Genomic DNA, 26,684 nt, shown 5'->3' with positions numbered 1-26,684 from the left:
TTCAGACATTTAACACCTAATCTACAAGCTCACAAAGCCTCCAAAGTTTAATGAAAATAAATCATCCTATCGCACAAAGATTTGGCGGACCCCTTGTAGTAACTCCCCTGATATACAGTATATATATATATATATATAGGCCTATATATATAAGTATATTATATTTTACATTTTGAAGCATTTACCCATGGACCACTAGTGGTCTGTGGACCGCAGCTGATACGGGGCCATAAGGTGATCACCGGCTGGCACCTTACCTCATATGTGCCATTACAAAAGAGGGTGATCACATTCACCTCCATTATAAAATCAAAGGTAAATGTAAAAAGAAGGTGCACGGTGGTACTTTGCCCTGCTGGCAAGGTGCACAAGCAATGTGGCACTGATCGGTCCAGCGGTCTGCTAGATTAGCCCCGAACAAACATACACAGACTGACCTTCTCCTATACAGAGCCACACTGTAAAAAAAAAAAAAACAATTGCTCAGTCCGAGGCAAAACTGGCTACATTAATACAAGCCATATTCTTGCAACAGAGTGACAATGGCAACTTTTAAATTCTTGCTGTATTTTTCTGTTCAGGATTCAACTTTGCTTTCTTGATGTTTTACCAACAACCTTGATACAAGCAATCACTCTTGCATAAAAGGTTTGGACAATAAATATTCATTCTGTAGCTACACAAAACCCGGAAAAGGAAAGACAACCATCATTCTTCTTGATATTAATATATATATATATATATATATATATATATATATATATATATATATATATATATATATATATATATATATATATATATATATATATATATACAGGTATATATATATTTTTTCCTGCATTCATTCAGTTGTGGACACATCCTTGTTGCTTGCTCCATTCAACAGGATCATGCACTGTTGTGTGTTGGTGATTTGAACACATTGGCTCTGTAGAACTGCAGCTCTTTAATGCTCTCCTGGATGTCATCCAGGGCTCTGTGGGAGGCTTTCTTCTGAGGCGCCAGCTTATACTCACCAGGAAACCACCGCCTGCAAAGCTCCTTGACAGTGCTGACGTCAATGATTCTGTAATGGAGGTGCTGCGTGAACTGTGGCATATATTTGTCCAGGAACTTCTTATCCGCATGCACAGAATTACCGGCAAGAGGACACTGTCCAGGCGAGGTGTGCTGTCTGATGAAGGAAAGGAACTCGTACTCGGCCTGCTGCAAGCTGATCTTGCTTTGCATTACGGCCTTTGTCAGCCCTGACTGGCCATGATGCTCCTTACACCAGTCAGACATCCCATCTAGGAGCTCATCTGGTTGGTTGATTATGAGGTTAGGCCCCTCAGCCAAAACAGTGAGTTCAGAGTCTGTGATAACGCACGCCATCTCGATGATCTGGTCTCTTTCGATGTCCAGGCCGGTCATCTCCAGGTCCACCCACACCATCCTCTGGGACATATCAGGATCTGCTTTGGTAGACGCCATTCTCTTTGAGATCAGCTCAGCCACGGCCGGCTCTGTGTTTCTCTGTATACAACCTTAGTCTGAATTAACGCTGAACCAGTGGAGTACACCTGGGTAACACTATATATAGACAGGCACACACATGTCATAGTTCTGATGTCATAGTACTGATGTCATAGTACTCTGTGTTTGGAAAGGCATGTCAAGAATTTGCTAAACTGGAAAATAATTGATCCAAACACAAACACCTCCACGCTGGAAGGTATCGCTCGCTACACGTATGGAGGAATTGTGCAACCACCTTAAAGGCTTCAACGATGCCTCGGATCACTGGATCAACTGAGCAAGACACTTAACTCCTTACTGCTCCCCCTGAGCACCCGCTCGTCCTAACCGTCTGAGCAGCCACCGGTTGGGTGAAGATTAAACTGAATGTCCCCTGTGGTACTAACAAAGGTCTTCCTTTCCCACACACACACGTGCGCGTACACACACGCACGCACGCACGCACGCACGCACGCACGCACGCACGCACGCACACACACACACACAAACACACACACACACACACACACACACACACACACACACACACACACACACACACACACACACACACACACACACACACACACACACACACACACACACACACACACACACACACATCACTGCTGCCACTGTATAACTTAGCTGCAAGTTGTGTGAACAGCTTCAAGGTGAAATGTGAAGCCCTGTCCATATGGCATGCATCTGGCCTATGCCTGAAGCATATTCTGAAGTGAGCATAATTCCAACATTAGGGGAATTACCAGAATTGTTGCCTGCAATACGTTTTTTTAAAAACAGCTGAGCACCAAACCCCAAGTCCCTTTATAGGTTTAGTGTCAATCACTAGTTCTCAAAGTGGGGTTTGGGGGCCCCCAGTGGTCCTTGAGGGTGTCCCAGGGGGTCCACAGAAAAATTAGAAACGGTTTAAACACTATGCCGTATTTTATTTTTCACATATAGCCAATATACAACCTCACATAGCATCGTGATGCCATGCGTTTTGAGCTTGTAGATTGACTCTTTTACAACAATTTAGACTCATTCATCTTGACAAAGCGTCCCATATGGGGGTCCTAATCTTTTCAAATGGAGATCCACGTCCAATTACACATCAGTCGAGGGGTCCCTGACAAGAACATGTCTTGAGAACCACTGGTTTAAATTTAAAGTCCCTTTTTGGGACTCTCTTCAGCCCCAGGGAGAGGCTGAAGAGGTGCTGGAGTGGAGCAGCTATAGCTGCCCAGCGTACACCTTGAGCAACCTGCATGGCTTTGGTGTCATCCAAGTCCTGTGGCTTCACCAGTGATGTAAAGTTACTAAGTACATTTACTCAAGTACTGTACTTAAGTACAATTCTGAGGTATTTTTTTTTACTTTACTGGAGTATTTCCAATTTGCAGTACTTTTACTTACCCACCACATCTCAGAGACATTGTATTTTTTACTCCACTGCAATTATTACAAAACACATTAACGACTTCAGCCCTATATATATTTTCGGCCATTTGAAAATAGCAGATCAACAAGCTCACAATGTGTAAAATGAAAATCAAATATCTAAATACTGAATCGAGCAACTTATAAACTGTCTGGGGGGCTCACAAAGGCTTGAGTAGATGATAAAATCACCAAAAGTTTTTCTGAAAGTGAAATATCCCTTTAACGCAAGCGGATGAGTTTTTGACAAACTTTAGACTAGATTTTCTTACCTAATAAATATTGACATAAATAGCCTACATACGCTTCCAGTCGTTAGTTTAAAGTCTGCTTTCAATTATCATGATATGCGTTTTGGTAAACTATGGTCCCATTTATTTTAAAATTGACAAGCTACACAACCAATAGCATTCATTCCCCGCCCCCGCTCTTGATTGACAAGCTACCCAACCAATAATGGTCTGGTGGCATTTTGCAGGATATGACACGATATGACGTGATATTGAAAGATGGCGGATTTGAAATTGCTGAACAATCGGTTTCATTTTCAGTCTGTAGAAACCAGAGGTGTGGCTTTGTCCATCTCTTTTATACAGTCTATGATCTGGACTTTACGTATGACTTTCAGTTGTGGCGTGCACAGACATTTTGAGGGGCAGGTGCTCAAGTAAATTATACTTTTTTTTGTTTACTTGGTCTGCTCTTTTTTCCCTCTACACCTATACCTCTTTGCCAAAAATAGCCGATCTACAAGCCCACAACGCCTCGCAGCGCGAGGCGTTGTGGGCTTGTAGATCTGCTATTTTTGGCTAAAGTTCTCCTCAGAAAAGGGATGCTAGGTTTCAAGTGGTTATGGTAAAAAGAAAAATCATATCACATAAAGATTTGGCGGACCCCCTATAGTAACTCTGAGGACCCCCTAGGGGTCCTGGACCCCCTGTTGAAGACCCCTGCTGTAAACTGAAAAAAAAAAACACACACTTTTTTCTTCTTTTTTTCAAAAGGGCACTTCTGGTCAAGAGGGCAAAGGGCAGGTGCTCTAGCACTACATAGAATCTATCTGTGCACGTCCCTGCCCATGGGACTCAAACTTACAAACTTACATTATCAAGCTATATTTTGTCACGATGCAACACATTGTGAGCTTGTACAGTAAAAATGTGCTTTTTTGTTTTGTTTTGAAAATGTCTTTTTATCTGTACATTTTTATACAGAAATGCACATATATTAAAAAAGTGTACTTTGTAATTTTTTACTTTTGAATGATTTGAACGACCTAGATAACCAGGTATTTTTTGAAAGTGAAAACAGTGCAGAAATGTGAAGTACTCCACACAGTCAAATGTAACACTCACCAAAAGCCATTTCCTCCACCATGCTCACCACCTTGCATCGCAAATGCAGTCGAAGGGGTGTGAAAGATTGAATTATGGAAATTAATTCCAGCCTAAATGGCATATTTTGTTTCAGCAGATCTCTCCTCAAGGTCATGGGAGAATAACCTGCACTCACTGTATGACCTAATCATTTGTTTCATTCCATGAGTTACATCCACCACAAAGAATGTGTTCTAAAATGACTAAATTGGAGATAAAAAGAGGTCACATTGAATTGGTAAAACAAGAAAAGAAAAAAAAGAAAGATATGAAATATGTAGTGGTCCCAACCTGGTATTTTTAATAAACTGTCGGGAATGTCTAACTGCATTTTAACACGTATTGTACTTTATTTCTAAAAGAAAAAGTAAAAGAAAAATCCATATATTATAATAATACCCAATGAACATTATAGGAGCAAATAGTGGCCTCTTTAAGTAAAGTAAAAGTACCTCAAAGCTATGCTTGGGCGCACTCACTTGACTAAAATGCATTAGCAACTAGTAATTCCTCACTTTGCTGCTTGCTTGCTTGCTCACTGACTCTCTCTCCCTCTCTCCGTTGAGTTGTTGTAAAACCACCCTGCCTCTGCCTGCATTTTTTGAGCTAACTCAGTACAGATGTTTTCCGCTGCTCAAAGTCCACCCCCGTCCACCCCCAGCTCCCATTGGCTGGGATGCATGGGGGGAAGATAAGGGAAAGGGACTGTTTGAAGTGACAGCTCGCATGTTTTCTTGCTTCTCTCTTCACACACGGTCATATAGGCGAGAGATGTCTTCTGCACACGACCGAGCCGTCCTGCAGGCTATCTTCAACCCCAACACGCCTTTCGGTGACGTCCCCGGCTTGAACCAGGAGGACGACTTAACTGATGATGGTAAAAAAAAAATAATAGTGTGAGCTTTCTTTCCTGAGTTTATCACCTCACCGCAGATTTTGATTCCCTTAACGTACTGTAAAGGCATTCCGTTTTCCCCTGTCTCACAATTTAATCTGGAGTTGAAGTCTGGGTTGACATTTCAGGGTTTTTTTGCTTTTTTTTTTGCCCACAGTATACCTGTCAGCCGAGTTTGTGAATGTTGGGGGCTTGTTTTTTTGTGTGTGCTTTTATTTATTTATCTTTTTTATTTTTTATCTGTTGCTACCAGACAGCGGCTTTGACAGGGAGTTGCTGATGCAGGTGAAGCAGCTGGAGCTGCAGGGCGTGAGCGCGGCGGAGGCCGGCGATCTGCACGGCGCGCTCCTCCGCTTCGGCCAGGCCATCCGCGCGCTGCCTCTGCGAGCCTCGGCCTACAACAACCGCGCGCAGGCCCTGCGTCTGCAAGGGAACACGCCAGGTACAAACACATGCTAGTGGTGGAAAGTAACTAAGTGCATTTTACTCAAGTGCTGTTACGTAAGTGCAATTCTGATGGTATTTGTACTTCACTCGAGTATTTCCAATTTCCAAAACTTTTACTTGTAGGCTACGCCACTGCATCTCAGAGGGAAATTTTGTACTTTTACGCCACTACAATTATTTGAAATGTTTAGTTACTTACTTGTAGATTTTGGCCATTTGAAAACAGCAGATCTACAATACTACTTTTACTTAAGTAAAAGATGTGAGTACTTTTTCCACCACTGTACACATGACGCTGCACACCGTTGCTGTCGGGCAGAAACCTCTTATCTCCATATTGTAACTTTTTGTGTTTTTCGCAAATGAACGCCCTACTTGATCATACTACAGCATCACACAATAGCATCAAAAGTTGCAGATCTACAAGCTCGAAAAGCGGCGCGTACAGTAGCAACGCATTTTGAGCTTGTAGATCTGGATTTTTTGCTATTTTACAAATTATAAAGCTGAAAAGTAACAATTTTGGACATATGAGGTTTCACCCGACAGAGACACCCTAGAGACAGTGGTGGACAGTAACAAAGTGCATTTCTTGAGTATCTGTGCTTTACTTGAGTATTTGCATGTTGGGATATTTACTGTATGACTTTCACTCCACTATATTTCAAAGACAAATATTGTATACTTTTGACTCTACATTGCATCACTACTTTTCTAGGATTTCTAGGTACATTATGAACTAGAAAATGTGCTCCTCGGAGCACAGGTCTCCGCCAGTACTGTTCCTGATTAATCCTGTCTTAAGTGTTACTTGATTAATCCTGTCTTAAGTGTTACTCCGCCATTTCTCAGCCATTTCGTGATTACTCCTGTCTTACCTCACTTTGAAAGAGGCTAAGACTCTTTCAAAGTGACACATCTATTTATAGGCCGCTGATACGTCATGCGTCTCACTAACCAATCAGAGCACACTCTTTCAACGTATTGTCACGTGTCACGTGAGGCTTGACCAATGTTAGCTTGGCCGAGGGGGGGGACGGAAAGTGAAAACATAGTCTCCTGGCGGAGACAACAATTAAACACATAAGCTCTATTTCAAATATAGTCAAAATAGCAGCTCTACAAGCTCACAACGTGTTGCTTTGTAGCGGGTTGTGTGATACGCCCCATGGCCGTATTGGGGGAAGCCCTTACGTATGCCCATATAGGGCATATACTGCTGACATCAGGGATCTCCATATAAGGGTATAAAAGGAAAAGGAACACAGGCAGGCAGGCAGGCAGGCAGGCAGGCAGGGATCTCCATATATGGGCATAAAATGGACAAACAGACAGCGACAACAGCTACTCTGACAATGGGTACAACAGGTATTGCATAACCGGGTGGGGACATGCATTCCCAATTTGCATTGTTCCAGACTTGCATTGTTCTCGAGTAGGTGCAACCGGGCACCGTCTTACTAACTACAGTACAATCAAATGCCATGTAATTTGCAGGACTGACTACATTTCAAAGTAACCTGACCCAACCTGGTCCTAGAGACTATGTGTTTGTTTGATTGATTGATTGGATACTTTATTAAGTTAGCAAAAAGTACAGAGATACAGTTATCCAATACAATAATGCTAAAAGGATAACACAAAAAGCCCTGAGGGCTTGTTTCCACTGTGGTCTTATGCAGTGATGGAAAGTAATTAGTACCATTTTGAGGTATCTTTTACTAATACTGGTCTGGAGTATTTCAGTTTTTTTTACTTCTACTCCATTACATCTCAGAGACAAATATTGTACTTTTACTCCACTACAATTATCGGACAACTTTAGTTACTTTATAGATTTAAAATATGATTACAAAACATACATTAACCACTTCAGCCCTATATAGAAATAAATAAATATGGAGATACAAGGTTTCTGTCTGACGGCGACATTATGCGGCTTTGATATCTTGAGTGTAGAACATGGCACAGCTTCATCTACCTGATTGTTTGCTGAGTCTGCTGTGCGTGATGTGTTTGACAACAGGGACGTGCACAGATAGACTGTAGGTGGTGCTAGAGCACCTGCCCTTTGCCCTCTTGACCAGAAGTGCCCTTTTGAAAAAAAAATATATATATTTTTTTTTTTTTCAGTTTACAGCAGGGGTCTTCAACAGGGGGTCCGGGACCCCTAGGGGGTCCTCAGAGTTACTACAGGGGGTCCGCCAAATCTTTATGTGATATGATTTTTCTTTTTACCATAACCACTCGAAACCTAGCATCCCTTTTCTGAGGAGAACTTTAGCCAAAAATAGCAGATCTACAAGCCCACAACGCCTCGCGTGGGCTTGTAGATTGGCTATTTTTGGCAAAGAGGTATAGGTGTAGAGGGAAAAAAAGAGCAGACCAAGTAAACAAAAGAAAGTATAATTTACTTGAGCACCTGCACCTCAAAATGTATGTGCACGCCACTGTTTGACAATGCATTCTTCCTTTATCATTATTCTGAGTGCCGCAGCTCACCTGAATTATAGATGCATATGCTGTACTGTAGGTCATATACATATAGAACAGTAGTCATTTACAGTGTGCACTACATACAGTGGTGGGAAAAGTACAATTTCTTTTTTTTTTACTTAAGTATTTTTTTACAAGTATTTGAGTAATGGAATCATGGATGGAGATGCGTTGTGAGCTTGTAGATAGTCTATTTGGCCAAAATATGGCTACATAGAGATACTTTAGGTCATAAACATCTTACTATATATATATATATATATATATATATTGTGGGTCATATATGTCCAACATAGATTAGGTAGGCACTATTTATAGATGAACTGTAGATGCTATGGGCATGCATACGCCCTACCTATAGATACTATGGGCATAGATGCAGATAGATATAGTGCAGGTTATATATGGCTTACATATTGTAGGTCATATAACCTACAGTATACCTACCTTGACTCCCACAATAGGCGCTATGCACAGCAGCAATATTATCACTTCCTTCACAGGTGTTACCAATGATACTACTGAAGGCTCTGTTCCATTTAGTGTAGCACAGTGGTTCTCAGATATTTCAATTTCCACGACCCCCAGAACTTTGGAGTGTACAAATGGAACCCCATTTGAACACGCTCAGAGTTACACACCCGTAAGGGGCCATCGGAAAGCCTCGCCTCCCCTCCACTTCCGTTTCGTCGCCTGTATCTCAATATAAATCAAAATCATCTAAGCATATATAGCTTGCTGCTTAGCAGAAATGGAAATTAAAGAATAAAATGTAAAGATATTTGTAAATATATTTTCATGAACGGAAATGACAAAGGATGCCAGCTCCCTTCCTCGGATTTCGGGAGGTGTAGTTCCAGACTCTAAATAGCATTCGGAGATTGTGGAATAGTTGTCTGGCTACGCGAGACTATGGAAACCACAATCTGACAAACAAAATAAAGGAGGAAAGAAAAAAGAGGACTTCCTCTTCCCTGTTGAATGGAAATGGAAAGTGGAAATGGAAAGGGTTCATGTGGTTTAAGCATTGCTGGAAAAAGGTGCTGGAAAACGATTTTCAGCACCTTGGACAGCGACCAGGGGTATCGCTAATTAGTGGGATTGAGCACACCTGATGCGTTCCAGCTTGCAACATAAAAACAAATCTTATAATATTTATATATATCTATATAAATCTACTTGCAAAGAGAATGCAGTTGTCCGCGTGCTGGTATTTGCAGGCTGTACACATTTTGGCATTGGACTGTGTGTAACAAGCTCCCCAAATTAATTAAATTAAAGAAACTAGACCATACCCGGTCGACGCATCCGTGGGGGGATATGCGCACATGATCTGGCAACCCGGGAGGAAGTTCGTCCCATAGCTGGGCAGCCCCGTAACCATGGCGACATTCTTTGACACAAAAGCGCTAATAAGAAGCTGAGATTTGATGAAATTGAAAAACGGGCTTCACAGTTAAGTTCAGATGGTAATGGTCAATGGCTGTCTGCAAAATCAGAGCAATTGGTCCAGCCACTGAGGTGAACCGGGTAGCTTCACCTACTCACTCACTCACCACTACAGACAGAGGTTACTAGAATTATAGTAGGATAAGAAAAAGAGGTTGCGCATCAACAATGGGTTTTCTCAGTCGAGTGCTTTTTTATTGGCACACACCAATAAATTAACGCTTCATTTATTGGTGTGTGCCAATAAAAAAGTGGAAATGTGAGTACTTTGTCCTCCATTTATTTGAAATTTTGGATGTGCTTTTGGGATTTTTTTTTATTCCTACTTTTGATATAATTAAATTAAAGCTCAAATCGAAGCTCTCCCTATCCTTTCCCAGAGGCCATGGAGGACCTCGGCCGTGCCATATCTCTGAGCGAAGGCACCGGGCGCACCGCGTGCCAAGCGTTGGTGCAGAGAGGGCTCTTGCTCAGGTTGGCGCGCCGCGACGACGAGGCCAGGGAAGACTTCGAGAGGGCAGCCGCGCTGGGCAGCGAGTTTGCGCGACAGCAGGCGGTGGCACTCAACCCCTACGCCGCCCTGTGCAACCGCATGCTGACGGAGGTGATCAACAAGCTACGCAACCCCGGCACGCCTGACGTGCCAGACATGCAATAGCCGGACAATTATAGATGGATAAACTGATATAGTCCGGTGGGCCAGTGGTGGACAAAGTATACTCAAGTAAATACTCATGTAAAGTATTCAAGTATATACTACAAATCAGAAAATTTCGGAAATAAAAAAGAAAATAATGAAAATAGTATTCTACACGTTGTGAGCTTGTATACTCAGATATGTTCCCTATGTTCAAAATAGGGCTTAACTGGTTCATTCATGAAAAAAAAAAGTTTTTAAGTTTGTGTCCCAAGAGTACTTACTTTAAATTCATGGGCCATTGGTGAAGCTCCATCCTGTCCGGTCTTGTGCCCTCCGATTCAGTTTTTGCCTGGCCCTTTCACCTTCATCTCCTGTTCTGTGATCCTTCTCCAGGTCTCTCTAGTCCGGTTACATGGCGCCTTTCCGACATGTCGCCTTTCCGACGTTAACACACCCTATACCTAACCCTAACCTTAACTGCACGCGGAAGCCACTAGTCGGAGTGGCGAGATGTCGGAATGGAAGGCGGTCACCCTCTAGGCCTTCCTCTCTTCCTCCTGACTTGCACGTTCCATGTTACAGCATGTTTTGTTATTGAACTATGTCTTCTAAGTGTGTGCCTATCCAGTTCCATTGGGTGTCTATTGTTTCCTGGTCCCAAGAGTGAAAGTAATAAAAAACAAAAACAACAACAAGCAAGCAAACAAACAAACAAACAAAAAACAATACTTCACTTCTGTCCACCTCTGCTAGTGGCCCAGAAGCCGTTAAAACAAACATTCCCTTTCCTTTTGAGAGGTTGTGGGCAACATGCTGTGTGTGTGCTGTGTGTACCTTCTACACCAGGGGTGGGCAACTTTGATGATGGAGAGGGCCACTATTTTTCCACAATCACTCCAGAGGGCCACATTGCATATACTATCTCTCCGTATTTTAACTTTTTTTGGCATTCAAATTTCACACAAAAGTAGCAAAAATATCTACAATATCTACAATCTCAAAACGCGTCGCAGTGCGACGCATTTTGAGCTTGTAGATCTGCTATTTTTGCAATTTTTTAATTGGAATCCTGAAAAGTAATTTTTTTATTGAATTTCAAATGCATGTAGTTATACTTATGTTAACTTTATGAACTTAAATACAAATACATTGGACATAAAAAAGACAATAGAATGTTAATACTAGTCTTTAAGCTACTACTATAGACTGAAGTAATTCAAGCGGGCCACATTAAGTGAAGGTGGGGGCTGCATGTGGCCCCCGGGCCGCCAGTTGCCCATGTATGTTCTACACTGTCTATACACCAATATCAGTAGAACATGGACCGTGTGTGTGTGTGTGTGTGTGTGTGTGTGTGTGCGCGCGCGCGCGCATTTACCTAAAATAGGGATGTATGATGTTTTCCAGTGATTGTATTTCAGAATGCAAGTCATGTTGCAACACAGTTCATATTTGCCAATTTTGTTATCAGTCATCAGTTCCAAATTACTGCTGTGATTCGGTATGTCCACCTTCTCTATTACCTATAATGGTCAATTTGTAATAAAATAACATGTACTTGATCCTATTGTAGGGTTTATTTATTTTGTTGGACACGTGTAGTTCCATTTGTCACCACTAGATGTCAGTAAATTTATTCTGAAAAGGTGGACCGCAAACAATATTTCTTCATTTAGGAAAGGTACTCCATATGTATGTACAAGAAAATAAGCTTTTCACCAGCTATTAGTGAGAAAAATGCAAACAGAATTACAGGTGATAATATCAACAAAAGTACATTTTGTTTCACATAGCATGTGAAACAAAAGCTTGGTTGATATTAGATGATACTGAAAGCACTAAAGCCACCATCACTTATATTAATACATACATAATTGAAATTAATACATAAGAAAATGTTTATTATTATGAGAATTAAAAGATGAAATCTTCCATTCTAAGTAAAGGTTGAATACAAAAGTATATTAAAATATGCAAATACAATAATAGCCCAAGCTCTCTGAATAAGACGTACCAAGAAATGTCTATGAAACCAATACTTTTTAATACATACAGTCCCCAGCAGGACCAGACTTGAGAGCATTTGTGTAAAGTAACTAAGTACATTTACTCAAGTACTGTACTTAACTTTTACTTTCAGGAGTATTTCCAATTTTCTATACTTTTACTTCTACTCAACTAGATCTCAGATGGAAATATTGTACTTTTACTGCACTACAATTATTTGACAGCTTTAGTTGCTAATTACTTTGAAGATCACAAAGCATACACTAACCACTTCAGCCCAATAAAAGATTCAAAAGATTGTTTATACATGTTGAACTTGTGAAACTAGACATTTTGCACAATGAGCAGCCTACTTTTACTTTTGGTACTTAAAAGCACATTTATCAATACTTTTGTACTTTTACTCAAGTCAATTTTGATTACCAGACTTTTACTTGTAACAGATTATTTCTCATGCCACACATGCCGTATTGATACTTTTTACTTAAGTAAACCATTTGAGTACTTTTTCCACCACTGCTTGAGAGCAATGCACTCATCAGGGCAACGGAAGCGCCCCCACGTCTCTGGGTAAAGCCACAGGCTCCGTGCGGTCGTCTCTTTCGTAGAAGGAGCAGACTTTGAGATGTTCCGACATGGACGGGACGTCGTTGTTGAAGCACCATCTGTCCACCGAGGAGAACACACAGCTGAACTCCCACACCTGCACAATTACACATCAGAATGAAGAATCAGCAATCAACTTTATAGTGAGGAAGAAATGATATGGCTGCTTATATCTTATACCTTTATACCATCACTTATAATACTTCTAAAATACATTAGATATTTGTACAGCTTGTAAGAGCCTATATTGATGGCTCCGCGATGCTGTTTCAACCACTTGAACCTTAGCATCCCTATTCTGGGGTTAACGTTCAGCAAAAATAGCAGATCTACAAGCTCACAATGTGTCATGACACAACACATTTTGTGAGCTTGTACATCAGCTATTTTCCAGCGAAGACTGACTATTGGGAATCCAGTCAATAAGTATAGCATTAAAACATTCTGATTAAATGTAGTTTACAGCAGTGGTTCTCAAACTTTTTCATGTCAATGTACTCAGTGGGACTGGGAACCGGAGCGTTTAGTGACACCGCCCCTTCAGAGCAGAATATGAGTCAGCTGGCCAGGCAGAGTGTCCAGTTTGCCCAGGTTCCCCGCCCACTTCCCTGTTCACGGCGGGTCGTTTGTATGTGTGCTCTTAGTGTCGAGATGACGTGCGTCAAAGAGCGCGAACTAGAGCCCTGCTAGTGTGTGTGTGCGTGTTGTGACGGCCCCCATGGCCTTTGCTATAGGGTTGTGTGTGTGTGTGTGTGTGTGTGTGTGTGTGTGTGTGTGTGTGTGTGTGTGTGTGTGTGTGTGTGTGTGTGTGTGTGTGTGTGTGTGTGTGTGTGTGTGTGTGTGTGTGTGTGTGAGTGTGTATGTGTGCGCCTTTAACAGCCTAACCAGATTCCCTTGCCGTGCTGGTGGAGGGTGGAGTCTGAGTTGATCAGTGGAAGGGGAGACACCTGGTCAATTGTCTCCTCACACTATAAAATACCACTCTACAAAACTCTTGATCTTCAGTCCTTCCAGGCCTCAGGCGTGGCCACACAGGAGAGCATTTGTGTTTGGTTTGGTTTAGTTATGTTTGTTTATTAAGCCTCAGTTCCAGTGGACAGCATGTTTCCCTGCCTGTATAATTTGGGAACTTAAACGTATTGCTTTATTAACTTTATGTCACTATTGGTTAAATAAACTTTACACTTATTTACATGTTACCTCCGTGTCGTCTCCCCTTTTTTGTTATGGTCTTAGAGCCAGACTGTAACAGTGTTTACACACGGGTCTAGAGGCGGTGCTAGGACCAAGCCGACTGTTTGTACCGTTTTGCACCGACAACCTGGGCATTCCCTCACATGTTAACAGGATTGTGCCTGTGCTGTTGATCGCTGTTCTTTTAACCTTGTTTTTATGCTTTATGTTGCTACCTTTTTATGATTTGAGCACGGTTTAGTCAGATCCAGTGCTACAGCCCCTGTGGCTATAAACCGACCACAGGTTTAATTCGGCTATACGGCCGGAGACAGGTACTTGGCTAATAGTTATACTGCAGATTCCATTTGTACACTCTCAGAGTTACAGACCCATAAGGGTCCATTTGGTTCCTAACTATCCATCATTTAGCTGGGGACCCCCCTGGAACTCCCTCAAGGACCCCTGGGGGTCCCCGGACCACACTTTGAGAACCGATGGTTTACAGATCATGAAATGGATTAGAATGTCAGCATAAAATCCTCCATTACTCACATAGCCAGACTCTCCACAGCGGAGTAGGGTGGAGCTGTGAAAGGTCTGGCTATGCAAGACTATCCATTACTAATCGTAGGGAGCCATTGTCACCCACAGCAGCCCACCAGGAACACACTGGGTTAGGGCTTGTTGCCCCCTGGCAGCAAGGCCCTGGTTTGCATTCCACATCTATGATATCATGGACATGCTCTGTGTCTCTGTGACCCATGACTGTATACGGATACCAGTCCATATCAATCATTAACAATAGCAAACAAGCAGGCTACTAACTGGCACAATTTATAATATGCTATAATATAATAATATACTTAGTTACTTTACACTGTAAAGTAACTAAGTACATCGCAGAGGCAAATAGTTGTGCTTTTACTCCACTGCAATTATTTGAAAACTATGGTTACTAGTTACTTTGTAGATTTAGATTATTATTACAAAACATACAGTAACCACTTCAACAATATATACTTTGGCAATTTGAAAATAGCCGATCTACAAGCTCACAACGCATCGCTTTACGTCGCATGGTGAGCTTGTAGATTCTATTTTCAAAGGATTTGTATACATTTTATACATTTGGAAACTTGTGAAATGTGACCTTCCTCGTAATGAGTACTTTTGCTTTTGGTACTTTAAGTACATTTTGATACCAATACTTTTGTACTTTTACACAAGTCAATTTTTACTTGCTGACTTCTACTTGTAACAGAGTATATTTATATTGCAGTATTGATTATTTTACTTCAGTAAAGGAATATAGTACTTTTTCCACCGCTGAGTATTTGTTGTTAAGTGTTAAATAGCTCTATATTCTAATATGCATCATTGCTATAGAGCGTTTGTTCAGAAACAGGGGTCTTTATACAGAAAATACAGTACATGTTCAGGTCAGGATACCATTTTCATCCAATCAGGAGCAAGAACTCACACAGGATACATGATAAACAAGTGAAATTGGAAGTAATGATCCAAAAAAACTAAAAATGAGCTGATAAAATTGGTTTATGGAAAACTATCAAATTGATGCTTATGTATGGGTTATCTGTCCTGACTGGCTGAAATGAAGAACCCACCTGAACACTTATTTGCTAAAGAGATGGAGAGGCAGGGGGAGACCCCCTGTTACTGAACACTCCATGATTAGTACTACTGTTATAGAGCTTTAACCTTTTAACAAAAAAAAAAACGTCAGTTTTAAACAAAACATATCACTTACACTACCTTTAAATATATAATCAATATGGGCTAATCATCCTCTATTTATTCTAATTTGTGCGGGATTAGAGTGTCATCAACACATCGTGTGTGTGTGTGTGTGTGTGTGTGTGTGTGTGTGTGTGTGTGTGTGTGTGTGTGTGTGTGTGTGTGTGTGTGTGTGTGTGTGTGCGTGTGCGCGTGTGGGTGTGGGTGTGGGTGTATGTGTGGCACAGGCAGTTTATGCTTAATACAATGGCATCATATGCCAAAAATAACAGATCTCCGGCTATAAATCAGGCTTTGCAGTCGCACAGCTGTGCTGTGTGACTGTATGAACTCATGGCTTTACAGTGACAGTTGGAAACAAACACAGGCGGGGAACCGATAGAGCAGTGTGACCTAGTAGTCTGAAGAGGTCCCAAAGAAGAGGTTTTGAAGAACATGGCGGACATTATAACTGTAGAGAAAGTCATTGTAATCAGTTACGATTACTTAAACGAAGCAATCACATTGCATGTATTGTAAGTTTTATTAGAAGGAGTAAAGTTTTTGATCGATTTTGAAATAATTGTATACACCTTATTTACCATAAACACTTGTCTCTTTCAGCAGATACAAGCAATGTGACACGTTGTGAGCTTGTGGATCGGCTATTTTCAAATAGCCTAGGTATAAAATAGGGCTAAAGTGGTTAATGTATGTTTTATAATGTAATACATTTATATCTGTAAATTAACTACTGTAGTAACTAAAGTTTTCAAATAATTGTAGTGGAGTAAAAGTACAATATTTGCCTCTGAGATGTAGTGGAGTAGAAGTAAAAGTATAGACAATTGGGAATACTCCGGTAAAGTAAGTACAGTACTTGAGTAAATGTACGTAGTTACTTTACACCACTGCATAAAACACATCGTGAATGAACTGATTAAGTTTCAAACAGCATATGAGTCATCTGTGAGAACTTCTCAAACTTCAGTACAGCTGTGATGCATGCAGGAGATAGATAACATAAGTAAGTCCACCCAAACCTTTCTGTCCTGCACAATACATTAAAAGTAAACAATGAATAAAGTATCCAGGAAGGGCAAGCTGGATCAAATGAGCCGGAATGCAGAGAGGATGGGGGTGCTTTTCTCTATTAGCAAACAAAGTAATACAAAACACAAACACTACTGTATAAGTCTATTCACCATCAAACTGTCTCCTTCGGGTTATATTGCTTAATCTGTAATCTACTGTACAAACAAAGTCCGAAACTCACAGCTGTGACTTCTGAAACATTGAAAAGTGCTTAGTTAATGTAGGAAGTTTAGAGGTTAGGTTTAGATATTTAACCTTGAAGCATACTGTTTAAGAACACTGTACTGTATGCAAATGAGGAGTGCAAACCACTTGAACCCCAGCGTCCATGTTCTGGGGGCAACTTTAGTAAAAAAATAGCAGATCTACAAGCTCACAGCGCGTCCTGTCGGGACGTGCTGTGATCCTGCAGATCTGCTATTCTTGGTGAAGAGAATTGGTGCACGGGTTTAGAGGGTTTAACACATTCAAACCGGGAACGCATCTCATTTTTTTTATGTCTTTGGCACCCGAGTGCTGCGCTATGAGCTTGTATATCTGCTATTTTTTAATAGCCAAAGAAATCTTAAAATGACACACAGATGCGTTCACGGTCTTATAGGGGTTATGTGGTTAAAACAAACAAAATACTTGCTTTCTTGAGACATCTCCACGAGGTCCCCCCGCGGGAGTACGTTTTCTTCTCCCACTTGAGGGAGACCATCCCCCTCCCCTGTAGCAGGCTGCTGCAGACCTCTCTGAACTGCAGGGAGACCTGTGACAGCTGGCCTAAGGTGAAACCGTCCAGGTAGCTGGCTATGTGCTGCAGGATCTCAAAGGGCAGTCCGGCCAGAGCACGCTCTCCTCCCCCTGTGCCAAGAGGGTCCCCTCCCTGGTGAAGTGACGGGGGGACCGCTGGCCGGAGGGCAAAGGTGCCGAGGTCGGTGCAGTATCTGACCGCGGCTCGTTGACGGCAGGGGTGGAATCTGCACTGGCTGTAAGTGCAGCCCAGATACGCCAACGGGCACCTCTGTTGGAACCAGCCATCGAGGCCCGCTTGTATGTCCGCGTGCACGTTTCTGAAATGGGAGCGGTACTCGTCGCGGCGGAAGAATCGGCCGCAGTCGCGGCTGAAAGCCGAGCTCGTCTTGTTGTGCCTTCTGGTGACGGATTCCGTTTGGATGCACATGTGGAGGGCTCCAGGGCGCCTGTCCGCGGCGGCGGCGACGTCGGCGAGCGACGCGTCAGCCCGCCACGGAGCGAAAGCGAAGTCATACGTTTGCGTTCCTATGTCTACGTAGAAGCCGTCCGATGCCGTGGTCTCCGAGATAGGATGGCCCTTCAGTTCCTTCTCCAAGGCGCACAGCAGTGTGGCGCTTATCTCATCGCTCTTGGGCAGCTCCCCTGTTGACACTCCCAGATCTGAGGTGTCGACGCTTTGCCGCTCAGTCTTGACCTTGACCGCCGGGTCCATCAGATGATTGCGCTTTGCCCGGTAGCTGGTGGGAATGTTAAATGTCCGGACGGTTTGGACCTCAATAGGCTCCAGGCCGCCGTAAACAAAATCCATTTCTCGGGGGGTGCAAGCGGGGAGCTGGCCAAAGTGAATTAACATCGGCCCATTGTGCACTAGATACGAATTATATTCTCTGAGAGTTAATTCTTCGCGTACTTTAGCCAATACTCCATCTTGCCACGGTGCGGTGCCAGCTGCTGCATCCACATCCACAACCGGCACCGGTGAAGGTCTGGTCTCCTCCTGACTCACTGATGGATCTTTCCCTTCTTTTGCGCCGCCATGGTCTGTGTGTGTGTCAAGGTTTTTGACTGTCTCCTCGCATCCCTGCATCTCTTTCCTGAACACTCCTTCCCAGGCACTGTATTTTTGAATATTCTTCACGTCTTTGTTCTTGGCAATGGCGTCTCTCTCTTCCCGACTCAGCTCTCTATCCTCCTTCGCTGCACAGGCTTTTCCCGCAGACTCACTGCACCCTGAACCGCTAGCGCCGCCATCTTCACAACGGGCGCCTCCGACATCCATATCGTGAAGAGGGGGTCCCTCAAATTCCTCTATCAGTTCGGGGAAAATATCTTTCATTTTGATGGACCCGAACAGTAGCTCTTGGTCCCTGAGGGCCATTGCGACGTCCAGGGGTCCCTCGCCCTGTGGCTCTCCTGACACATTTCGGTAGAAAGCCATGTCCGTGCCGTCGCAGACGGGCCAACGGATCCATTCCTGGGAACAGCAGACGACGCTGGCGGGGCAGACTTCCAGATGCTTGGCGAGCCTGTGTCGAAGCATAGTGAAGGGACAGCCGTAGCCCACGTTTAAGCAGTGCACCTTCTCGTTGCGGCAGAGAAGCCGGTGCTCCTCTTCCTTGCACATGTGCAGGACGGCGCCGCAGCCCTTGCGGCACTTGATGACTGGACACGAGAAGGCGATCTTCACGGGGACCTGACAGTGTGCATCATAACACTTGGCACAGTGCTCATGCTGCTGAGGGATCTGTCTGCTCCTCACCTTCAAAGACAAATGATGTCTCCATTAACAGATATTTGATACATATAAATTAACATTATAGCGCTATATGCTGTATATGCCACGCACACGCATGCACGCACGCACACATGCACACACGCACGCACACACACACACACTTTGATCCATTCAAGTACAGTGGCTTTATTCAAAAAGGCCAAGCTTTCTATTTAAAAATGTAAAACAAAACAAAGCAAAAACTTACCATAGTGACTGACATACAGGAGGATTTGACCATCTGAAATTATTTTCATTCAGTCAGTACCATGAAATATGCTACACAGCCAGAAATGTTGCATCAAAACCATGATAATAATTGTGACTTAAAAGAATAACAATAATAGAATAGAAAACAGTGAAAAAACATGTTTAGATATTAAGCAATACATTCCCCATCAAGTATAAGTTAAACTATTTATTTCTGTTTGTTAAAATATACATATAAAACTTACATAAAGTAAAAGTACAAAGACAATGTAGGCTATATGTTTTCACACATAATCAGTTTTCTTAAAGCAATCAGTAAAGTAAACAATAGGATCAACACACGTTCTCACCCTTTGTGCCTCAGTATCTTTGTGCCAGTGTGATGTGAACCTCAGAATAACCTCTGCACTGTGTCTGCATTCTATAAATAGACACAACAACACAAGTTATGACCTTCTTATCACCCAGCTGTGACACAGAAGCCTACAGCTTACTTTCCAATAGCATCATGGCTATAATTGTTCTTATAGTCTCCACCAGGCCAAAAGGCATGGCAGAGACTATTATATGTTTTGCACCTTGTCCGCCCGTCCGTGTCCGTCCGTCCGCGTGTGTGTGTGTGTGTGTGTGTGTGTGTGTGTGTGTGTGTGTGTGTGTGTGTGTGTGTGTGTGTGTGTGTGTGTGTGTGTGTGTGTGTGTGTGTGTGTGTGTGTGTGTGTGTGTGTGTGTGTGTGTGTGTTATTGTGTGTGTGTCTGTCTGTGAGCAGCTAATCTCTGGCACCGTTGGGCCGATCGCAGCGAAACTGTGCACGTACACTCCCTGGATGCCAGAGCAGAACCTCTGCCCCAAAATCTTCAGATCGGCCAGTTATAGCGCCACCAGGAGGCCGATTTTTGCACAAAAAAAATGTGATCAAGATGAATCTGTTTGATTTTTCATATTCCATCCTGATTGGCTAAGATTGACATCTAAAGTTTGCAGGAGCCCGTTCTGAACAAAACGCCTCAAATCATGAACGCAGCATCCGATTGCGGAGAAACTTTACACGCACATGCACACTACATTGAGGAGCAATGTACACAAACAGGCACACGTGGCACACACACGCCCAGATGTCAGTGATATTGCAACACCAAAGAAAACACAACTTCCAGGAACTGTTGAAGTGAAGGACAGCAACTTTAGGGTTCACACAGTATTCTACTGTGCCTTACGGTGGCCAATGTTATTATAGTCAGTAGTAGTTTAGAATTGTATTTCCTTTTGTTTGTTTGTAGAATGTGACCAACAGTACAGTACATACATCTGGGTCACTTAACTATGTATGCCTCTTTATACGGTCTGTACAAGGTCAATTTGAATACACCTGGAGCTCACACACACGCACGCACGCACGCACGCACGCACGCACGCACGCACGCACACACACACACACACACACACACACACACACACACACACACACACACACACACACACACACACACAGCCAACACACACACATTCTAGTTTATAATTTGATTTCCTTTTGTCTTTGTGTTTTGTTTCTTTTTATTGTAATAAGGATTAATCAGGGTAGCCTAAGATTCCACAAGGTCAGAAAAAATGCAAAAATAGCTGATCTACAAGCTCACATTGTGTCACATCGCAACACAGTTGGTAGATGTTTTCTTGTCTTTACTTCTATTTCAGTCAAAGCAGCACTATGTAACTTTCCTCTTCTACCCTGGATTTTAACCCGGTTTCCTGCGCAAGTGCTGAAATGTTTACCATTGAGCTAATAGAGCCTGCCTGTTTGCCCAGGGGATACATTGAATCTTGACCATCAGGTCAAAATTTGTGTTAGCTCCTATGTCTAGTCTACCTTTGACACCATCTAAATGTCTCAATAGAAGAGCAGGGAGACCAAATACAACCACCCCCATTGTGTATGTGACATACACAAATGTATAGTCACATTTTTGTTTAATATTATGTTTTCTTTGTATTTTTGAGAGCCTTAATGTGTAATGGAATGAGCAGGGAATTTATATTTTAGGAACAGACCTATCCCACTTTCCGCCACAAGGTGGCAAAATCGTTTGAGACAGGTAGCTTTAGGTGGTCAGGTGACTGTCTTTCTTCAGATGCACAAGGAAGAGAGAAGGGAGAACACCAAAACTGACTCTGTCTCCTGTTTTTCCCTGTTTGTTCAGGCAAATGGAACATTAGCACTTTGTAATATAAAACAAAGTTTGTCTTGGTTTTATGCCAGAAATGTCGTGATTTTGTAGTAGTTTGTTGTGTGTAGTTGAATCTAGGTCTAAGCAGTCAGATTCATGGCAGCCATTACTGCTGCTCACAAATGTGTCCTGTAGTGTTTCACTAACAGTATTTTTGCTGCTCCCTTTAGTGTTAAAAGATCCTGTTGTAATGTTTAATGTGTGATTGCATTTTTTTGCATTGAGAAATGTTTATTGTTGTTTTGATATAGTTCATTAATTCTCTCCAGTAACGCCTTGCAATGTGTCTTTGTAGTCTGTCCATTGCGATATACCAATGCAGTATTTTTGGTCAAATGAAGCAAGTGATTTTCGATTAATTCATGGTTTTGCATAAATAAGTTCATTATAATGTGACATGTAAAAATAATTTAAGTCTAAACATATTATTGGTAAAAGCCAAAGAGAATAATCCAGTTTATTGAAGCTGTGAAAACAAGTAAACACATGGGAATGTGAATATGCAAAAGTTGTATATTGTGTATTTTGATGAATGTGTAAGAAAGAAGAAAAGATGGGTTTATTGATTTTGGGGACATGTGAGAATATTGATACAGTAATTGAAACTCTTTAAAACAAAGAAAGAAAAGTGCATGGTGATTTAACCTGCATAATTGTTAATAAATTCAGATGCACAAGGAAGAGAGATTGAACACCAAAACTGACTCTGTCTCCTGTTTTCCCTGTTTGTTCAGATCAGTTTTAAAAAATATAATCTGTTTACTAAGCCACACCCCTGGGGCTTGTAACATATACGTTATATTGTATTAGCTAATATACTATCGTACAGATTGGACAAAATTACATTTTATTCATTAAAAACAAAAGTTACACAGTGCGGCTTTATCTAAAAAGCCATGTTCCATTTCTAGCTTTCGTTTATTTCTTTAGTGTAACTATAATATCCCTGATGGTGGCTTGGTGATGAAGTTCATCCATACTGTCATCCATACTGTCATATGATATGATGCATTTAGTTCTGGTGCATTTTGCTTCTTTCTTTGTTTTAGCCCCTTTCTCTTAATTGTTAAAATACTCATCATTAGATTGAAATATTGCATGATTTGCGACTGTTGGCAATGCATGTTTGTTTCCATGGGAGCTCAGACCCCCTTCCTGGTGAGAACTCTGGTGGTTTTATTGTTTACATTACACATTTGAAATACTTTTTCTTGTGTTGATCCAAAACTCCCACTAGATGTCAGCAGCAGACTCTGAGCAGTTTGATTAGATACATGGTTGTTCCTCCAGCAGGTCACGCTGTTGTCTATGTTGTATTCAGAATGCATTGGAAGAGCAATAAGCATCTCTGCACAGCTGAAATCAGCTGTAGCCTCCATGAAAATGGATTATTTTCTTCCACCTGGCACAGAATTACAAGTGGCTTTGCCTTGAGGCAGCTGCTTGGCTTTCTATTGCTTAATGTTGTATTCCATCGTACGGTGGTGGTGTGAAGTCTCTTGCAGAAATGACCAGAGCTATAAAATAGCAAAGCTTGTGGATACAACAGATTATACTGCAGGCTTCTAGGCACTGTAATAATCAGTATATGCGTTTCATCAGTGACCATGATTTTCATCAAGAGAACAATACTGCCTTGCTGTTCAAAATGTTTCTTTTTTACTGGACAACAACAACACAAGCTGAGACTACCAGATCACTTTGTCTGGGTTCCATCATTCCTACAAGGTTTTCTAAATGGCAACAGGTTCACTCATTTTAAAACACTTTGAAAAAGCAAAACAAAAATACAATTGGGTTTACTCTGTATTGCTGTTGACTCACTCACTTGTAATTACTCTCCACCATACGCCTGCGATAAATTATAATTACATTACAATGTGACTATAAATGTCTTGGCAATTATGTGGCACTGAACAATTCTAGGATGGCTAGGATTTTCATGATTAACACACAAGCTGTCAATCATTTAACACTATTTTTCACATTTCTAAACTCGACTGGTCAACTTTGACATGTAAAGACAGAATAAAGTAATTTAAAGAATCCTGATTGATTGTTGTATAGTCCATATTGCCCCCCCCCCCCCCCACACACACACACACACACACACACACACACACACACACACACACACACACACACACACACACACACACACACACACACACACACACACACACACAGTGTACAAAACCTACTGGTCTTACCAGATTCCAAAGAATGTTAGGCCTGAAAACAAGCTTTAGATGACTTGTACGTTCAAATTTGAATCAAGAGAATATGAAAATGTATTTACATGTCATACAGTACCTGGAAAAACTATGCTTGCTCACCTTATGTTTGAAGTAGTTCTTGGGTCTGTAAGTGTGCATGGTTCTGAGCATGGTCCTGCTACAGACTACAGACTTAAGTTAAATAAGCTTGGAAAACGCTATAGTACATTACTGCTACAATGTCTGAGGAACCATAGAAAAATAAGTGCAGTCCTGTCTACTTATCCATGCACAAAACATATCAATAAAGAAACCTTGAAGCTTAAACCTTAATCCTGTCTATTCTAGTTGTCTGTCAGATTGTTGCATTCACTTGATGATCCGGGTTTAAGTTCCTGACTGTGGAATTGCTGTGTGTGCACACATGCATGAATATGTATGAGTGCGCGCACGCACGCGCATGTGTGTCTGACAAGGATGATAACCCAGAGAATGGCTGCATTTGTAGACAGGTGGAAAAGGTAATAATCATCATCTTAATCACAATGCCCTTGCAATGACCTTTACATTCAATCGACGAAGGTAAACAAGAGGTGTGCATAGAACCACTTCGCGTCACGTCACAGAAGTATTTTTTCTATTCAAAATACCACAGTGTCACAGCTAGATGGTCCTGGGTTCGATTCCCGCCGGGGACGCTGTGGGTGCTGTGGGCGTGTTCTCTCCTCCACGTCTTTCTGTGTGGAGTTTGCACGTTCTCCCCGTGTCCCCTAGGGTAGGTACCCTCACAAAAACATGCAGTAATCCTGGTCTCTATACTGCCTCCGTCTGGTCAGCCGGGGCGCCTGATGGAGGGGAAAGGAACCGGTTGGAATAACGTGTTCCATCCACGCGCTACGTCCTACCAGGGGAACTCCCCCCTGTCGGGCGATAAGAAGGCTTGTTAGCTCTCATGCATTGAAGGAGGCATGAGCTCGGCTCTGGGCTCTACCTAGCCTGGCCTTCATAACATTTATAACCCATAAAAGCAGGTATGGCAAACAGTCTGGTGTCTTTTGCAACAAAAGACCCCAGACTGATTGTTTTTTTTCTTGGGCGAGTGCCACTCGCTGTTCCAACCTCTATAGAGTCTGCTGCATATAAAATACATCAACCTAAGTCTGTAATAGACAACTGTGTGCTTATTTTCCAAACACCTTTCCAAACACAAACAAAAGAAGCTTGTCTTTAGGTTAGCATATCCAACCAAACAGAAGAGGTCCCTGGGCAGAAGCTTTCCCCCTAAACTGACAACAGTGTTATAGATAAGACCAAAACAAAGTAAAGTCACAGAGGAAGGAGGGACGGCTGGTTCCCCCCTTGCAGAACAAAGGAATTTAAAGGAATAGTTCACCCCCAAAAAACTTATTTTCCCTATTGATTAGTCACCCCATGGAGACTGGAATTCATGGATATTTTAGTTTTAGTTTTTGTCGCATTCCCAAGCCAATAATTTGATGACCAGCGGACCGGTAGGCGGCGGTTCCGGTAGGAGACACAAAGGAGACTCTTTGTGTCTCCTACCGGAACTGCTGCCGGTCATCAAATTATTGGTTTAGGAATGTGACTAAAACAAAACAAAAATCCATGAATTCCAGTCTCCATGGAGTGACTAATCAATAGAAAAAAAAGTAATTTTGGGGGTGAACTGTCCCTTTAAGGAGGAACAAAGAGAAATATTGGACTCAGAGTGCATACTATGCCTCTACTGTCTGTAGCTGTCAAGACATGCCGTTCAGATATTACCAAGATTTGACCATGACCTTGATTGTAACCGTGCCCCCATTTGAAAGGTGTTTGTTTGTTTGTTTGTTTGTTTGATCATTTATTTATTACCAGGGACCCCATTGAGAGATGATCTGGGGTACAATGTATTTTCTGTGTTACAAATGTAGAAAATTGCAGATCTACAAGCAGAAATAGCAGATCTACAAGCTCACAACATGATGCTCTATTTAACAAATTGTGCTAATCTGTTTGACCTTGACCTTGCTTGACCACTGATCATTTCAGCCCAAAAGTCAAGCGTCACTTATTAGCAGGGCGGAATTTTGATACCATAGTGCACTTGGTGGGTGATACAAGCGCGAAATTTGGCACAGATGACCTTCATATGACCCTAATTGATAATCAACCTCTGGCCACGCGGAATTCCTAAGATTTCAAGATGGCCACCACCAGTTTTCAAAATGGCTGCAACTGGGCCAATGTGTTGGACTATATCGCTTTGCTGGGGCTTATTTTAATATAAGAGAATATTTTCTGGAGGTATTCCTACCAAGTAAGATAAAAAATAACATTAGGTTCCAATATGGCGGCATATTGTCCAATATGGCTGCCGATAAATTGCAGAAATGTGCATCTGCTTATGGTTTATCCACATGAGCTTAGAGTACATGTATTTGTATTAATTATCATACACAGAATACATTTATGGAACATTTGAAAGTGATTTATTAGCTTGGTAAAGCTTAGTGCTTACTTTTTGTTTTGTTATTAAGTCATTATAAACACATTCTCATTTACAATGGTGGCTGGGCAAGTGACAGGCCAGTGTACTAGCAACTGCAACCACAGAGGGGTGTGCAGATAAGTCCAAACTTAAAGCATTTTCAGT

The 26,684-nt window shown here is 42.0% G+C and overlaps 3 protein-coding genes across 3 annotated transcripts in view; 1 reads left to right on the top strand and 2 right to left on the bottom strand.

Moving 5' to 3' along the window:
• Window positions 1-891: 891 nt before the first annotated feature.
• On the bottom strand, window positions 892-1,449 carry LOC311050102 (oligoribonuclease, mitochondrial-like; the record flags this gene model as incomplete). Its single annotated transcript, XM_084064066.1, has 1 exon — window positions 892-1,449. One exon carries the CDS (start codon window positions 1,447-1,449, stop codon window positions 892-894), a length of 558 nt encoding a protein of 185 aa, XP_083920192.1.
• Window positions 1,450-5,044: 3,595 nt separating this feature from the next.
• On the top strand, window positions 5,045-10,465 carry ttc36 (tetratricopeptide repeat domain 36). Its single transcript, XM_084064942.1, has 3 exons — window positions 5,045-5,196; window positions 5,468-5,656; window positions 9,987-10,465. The coding sequence occupies exons 1-3, from the start codon at window positions 5,046-5,048 to the stop codon at window positions 10,262-10,264; spliced, it is 618 nt and encodes a 205-aa protein (XP_083921068.1). The 5' UTR covers window position 5,045; the 3' UTR covers window positions 10,265-10,465.
• A 2,326-nt stretch (window positions 10,466-12,791) lies between these two features.
• The window catches only part of LOC311050101 (F-box only protein 40), a gene marked incomplete at both ends in the record, with an annotated part of 94,595 nt that continues 80,702 nt past the window's right edge, over window positions 12,792-26,684 (bottom strand). Inside the window, 3 exons of the mRNA XM_084064065.1 lie at window positions 12,792-12,956; window positions 17,499-19,364; window positions 19,940-20,010. Coding sequence (XP_083920191.1) covers window positions 12,792-12,956; window positions 17,499-19,364; window positions 19,940-20,010 — 2,102 coding nt within the window. The remainder of the gene's footprint in view (window positions 12,957-17,498; window positions 19,365-19,939; window positions 20,011-26,684) is intronic.

Source organism: Gymnoscopelus microlampas (assembly GCF_963454915.1).
Source record: "Gymnoscopelus microlampas genome assembly, chromosome: 8".
Taxonomy (NCBI): Eukaryota; Metazoa; Chordata; class Actinopteri; order Myctophiformes; family Myctophidae; genus Gymnoscopelus; species Gymnoscopelus microlampas.
This window is presented reverse-complemented; position numbering and strand designations above follow the sequence as displayed.

Bases quoted from the DNA above. Each gene is read 5' to 3' on its own strand.
- ttc36 (XM_084064942.1), top strand. From the start codon at position 5,046: ATGTTTTCTTGCTTCTCTCTTCACACACGGTCATATAGGCGAGAGATG. The intron at 5,197-5,467 runs GTAAAAAAAAAA...TGTTGCTACCAG, and splicing joins GGACGACTTAACTGATGATG to ACAGCGGCTTTGACAGGGAG. The intron at 5,657-9,986 runs GTACAAACACAT...ATCCTTTCCCAG, and splicing joins TCTGCAAGGGAACACGCCAG to AGGCCATGGAGGACCTCGGC.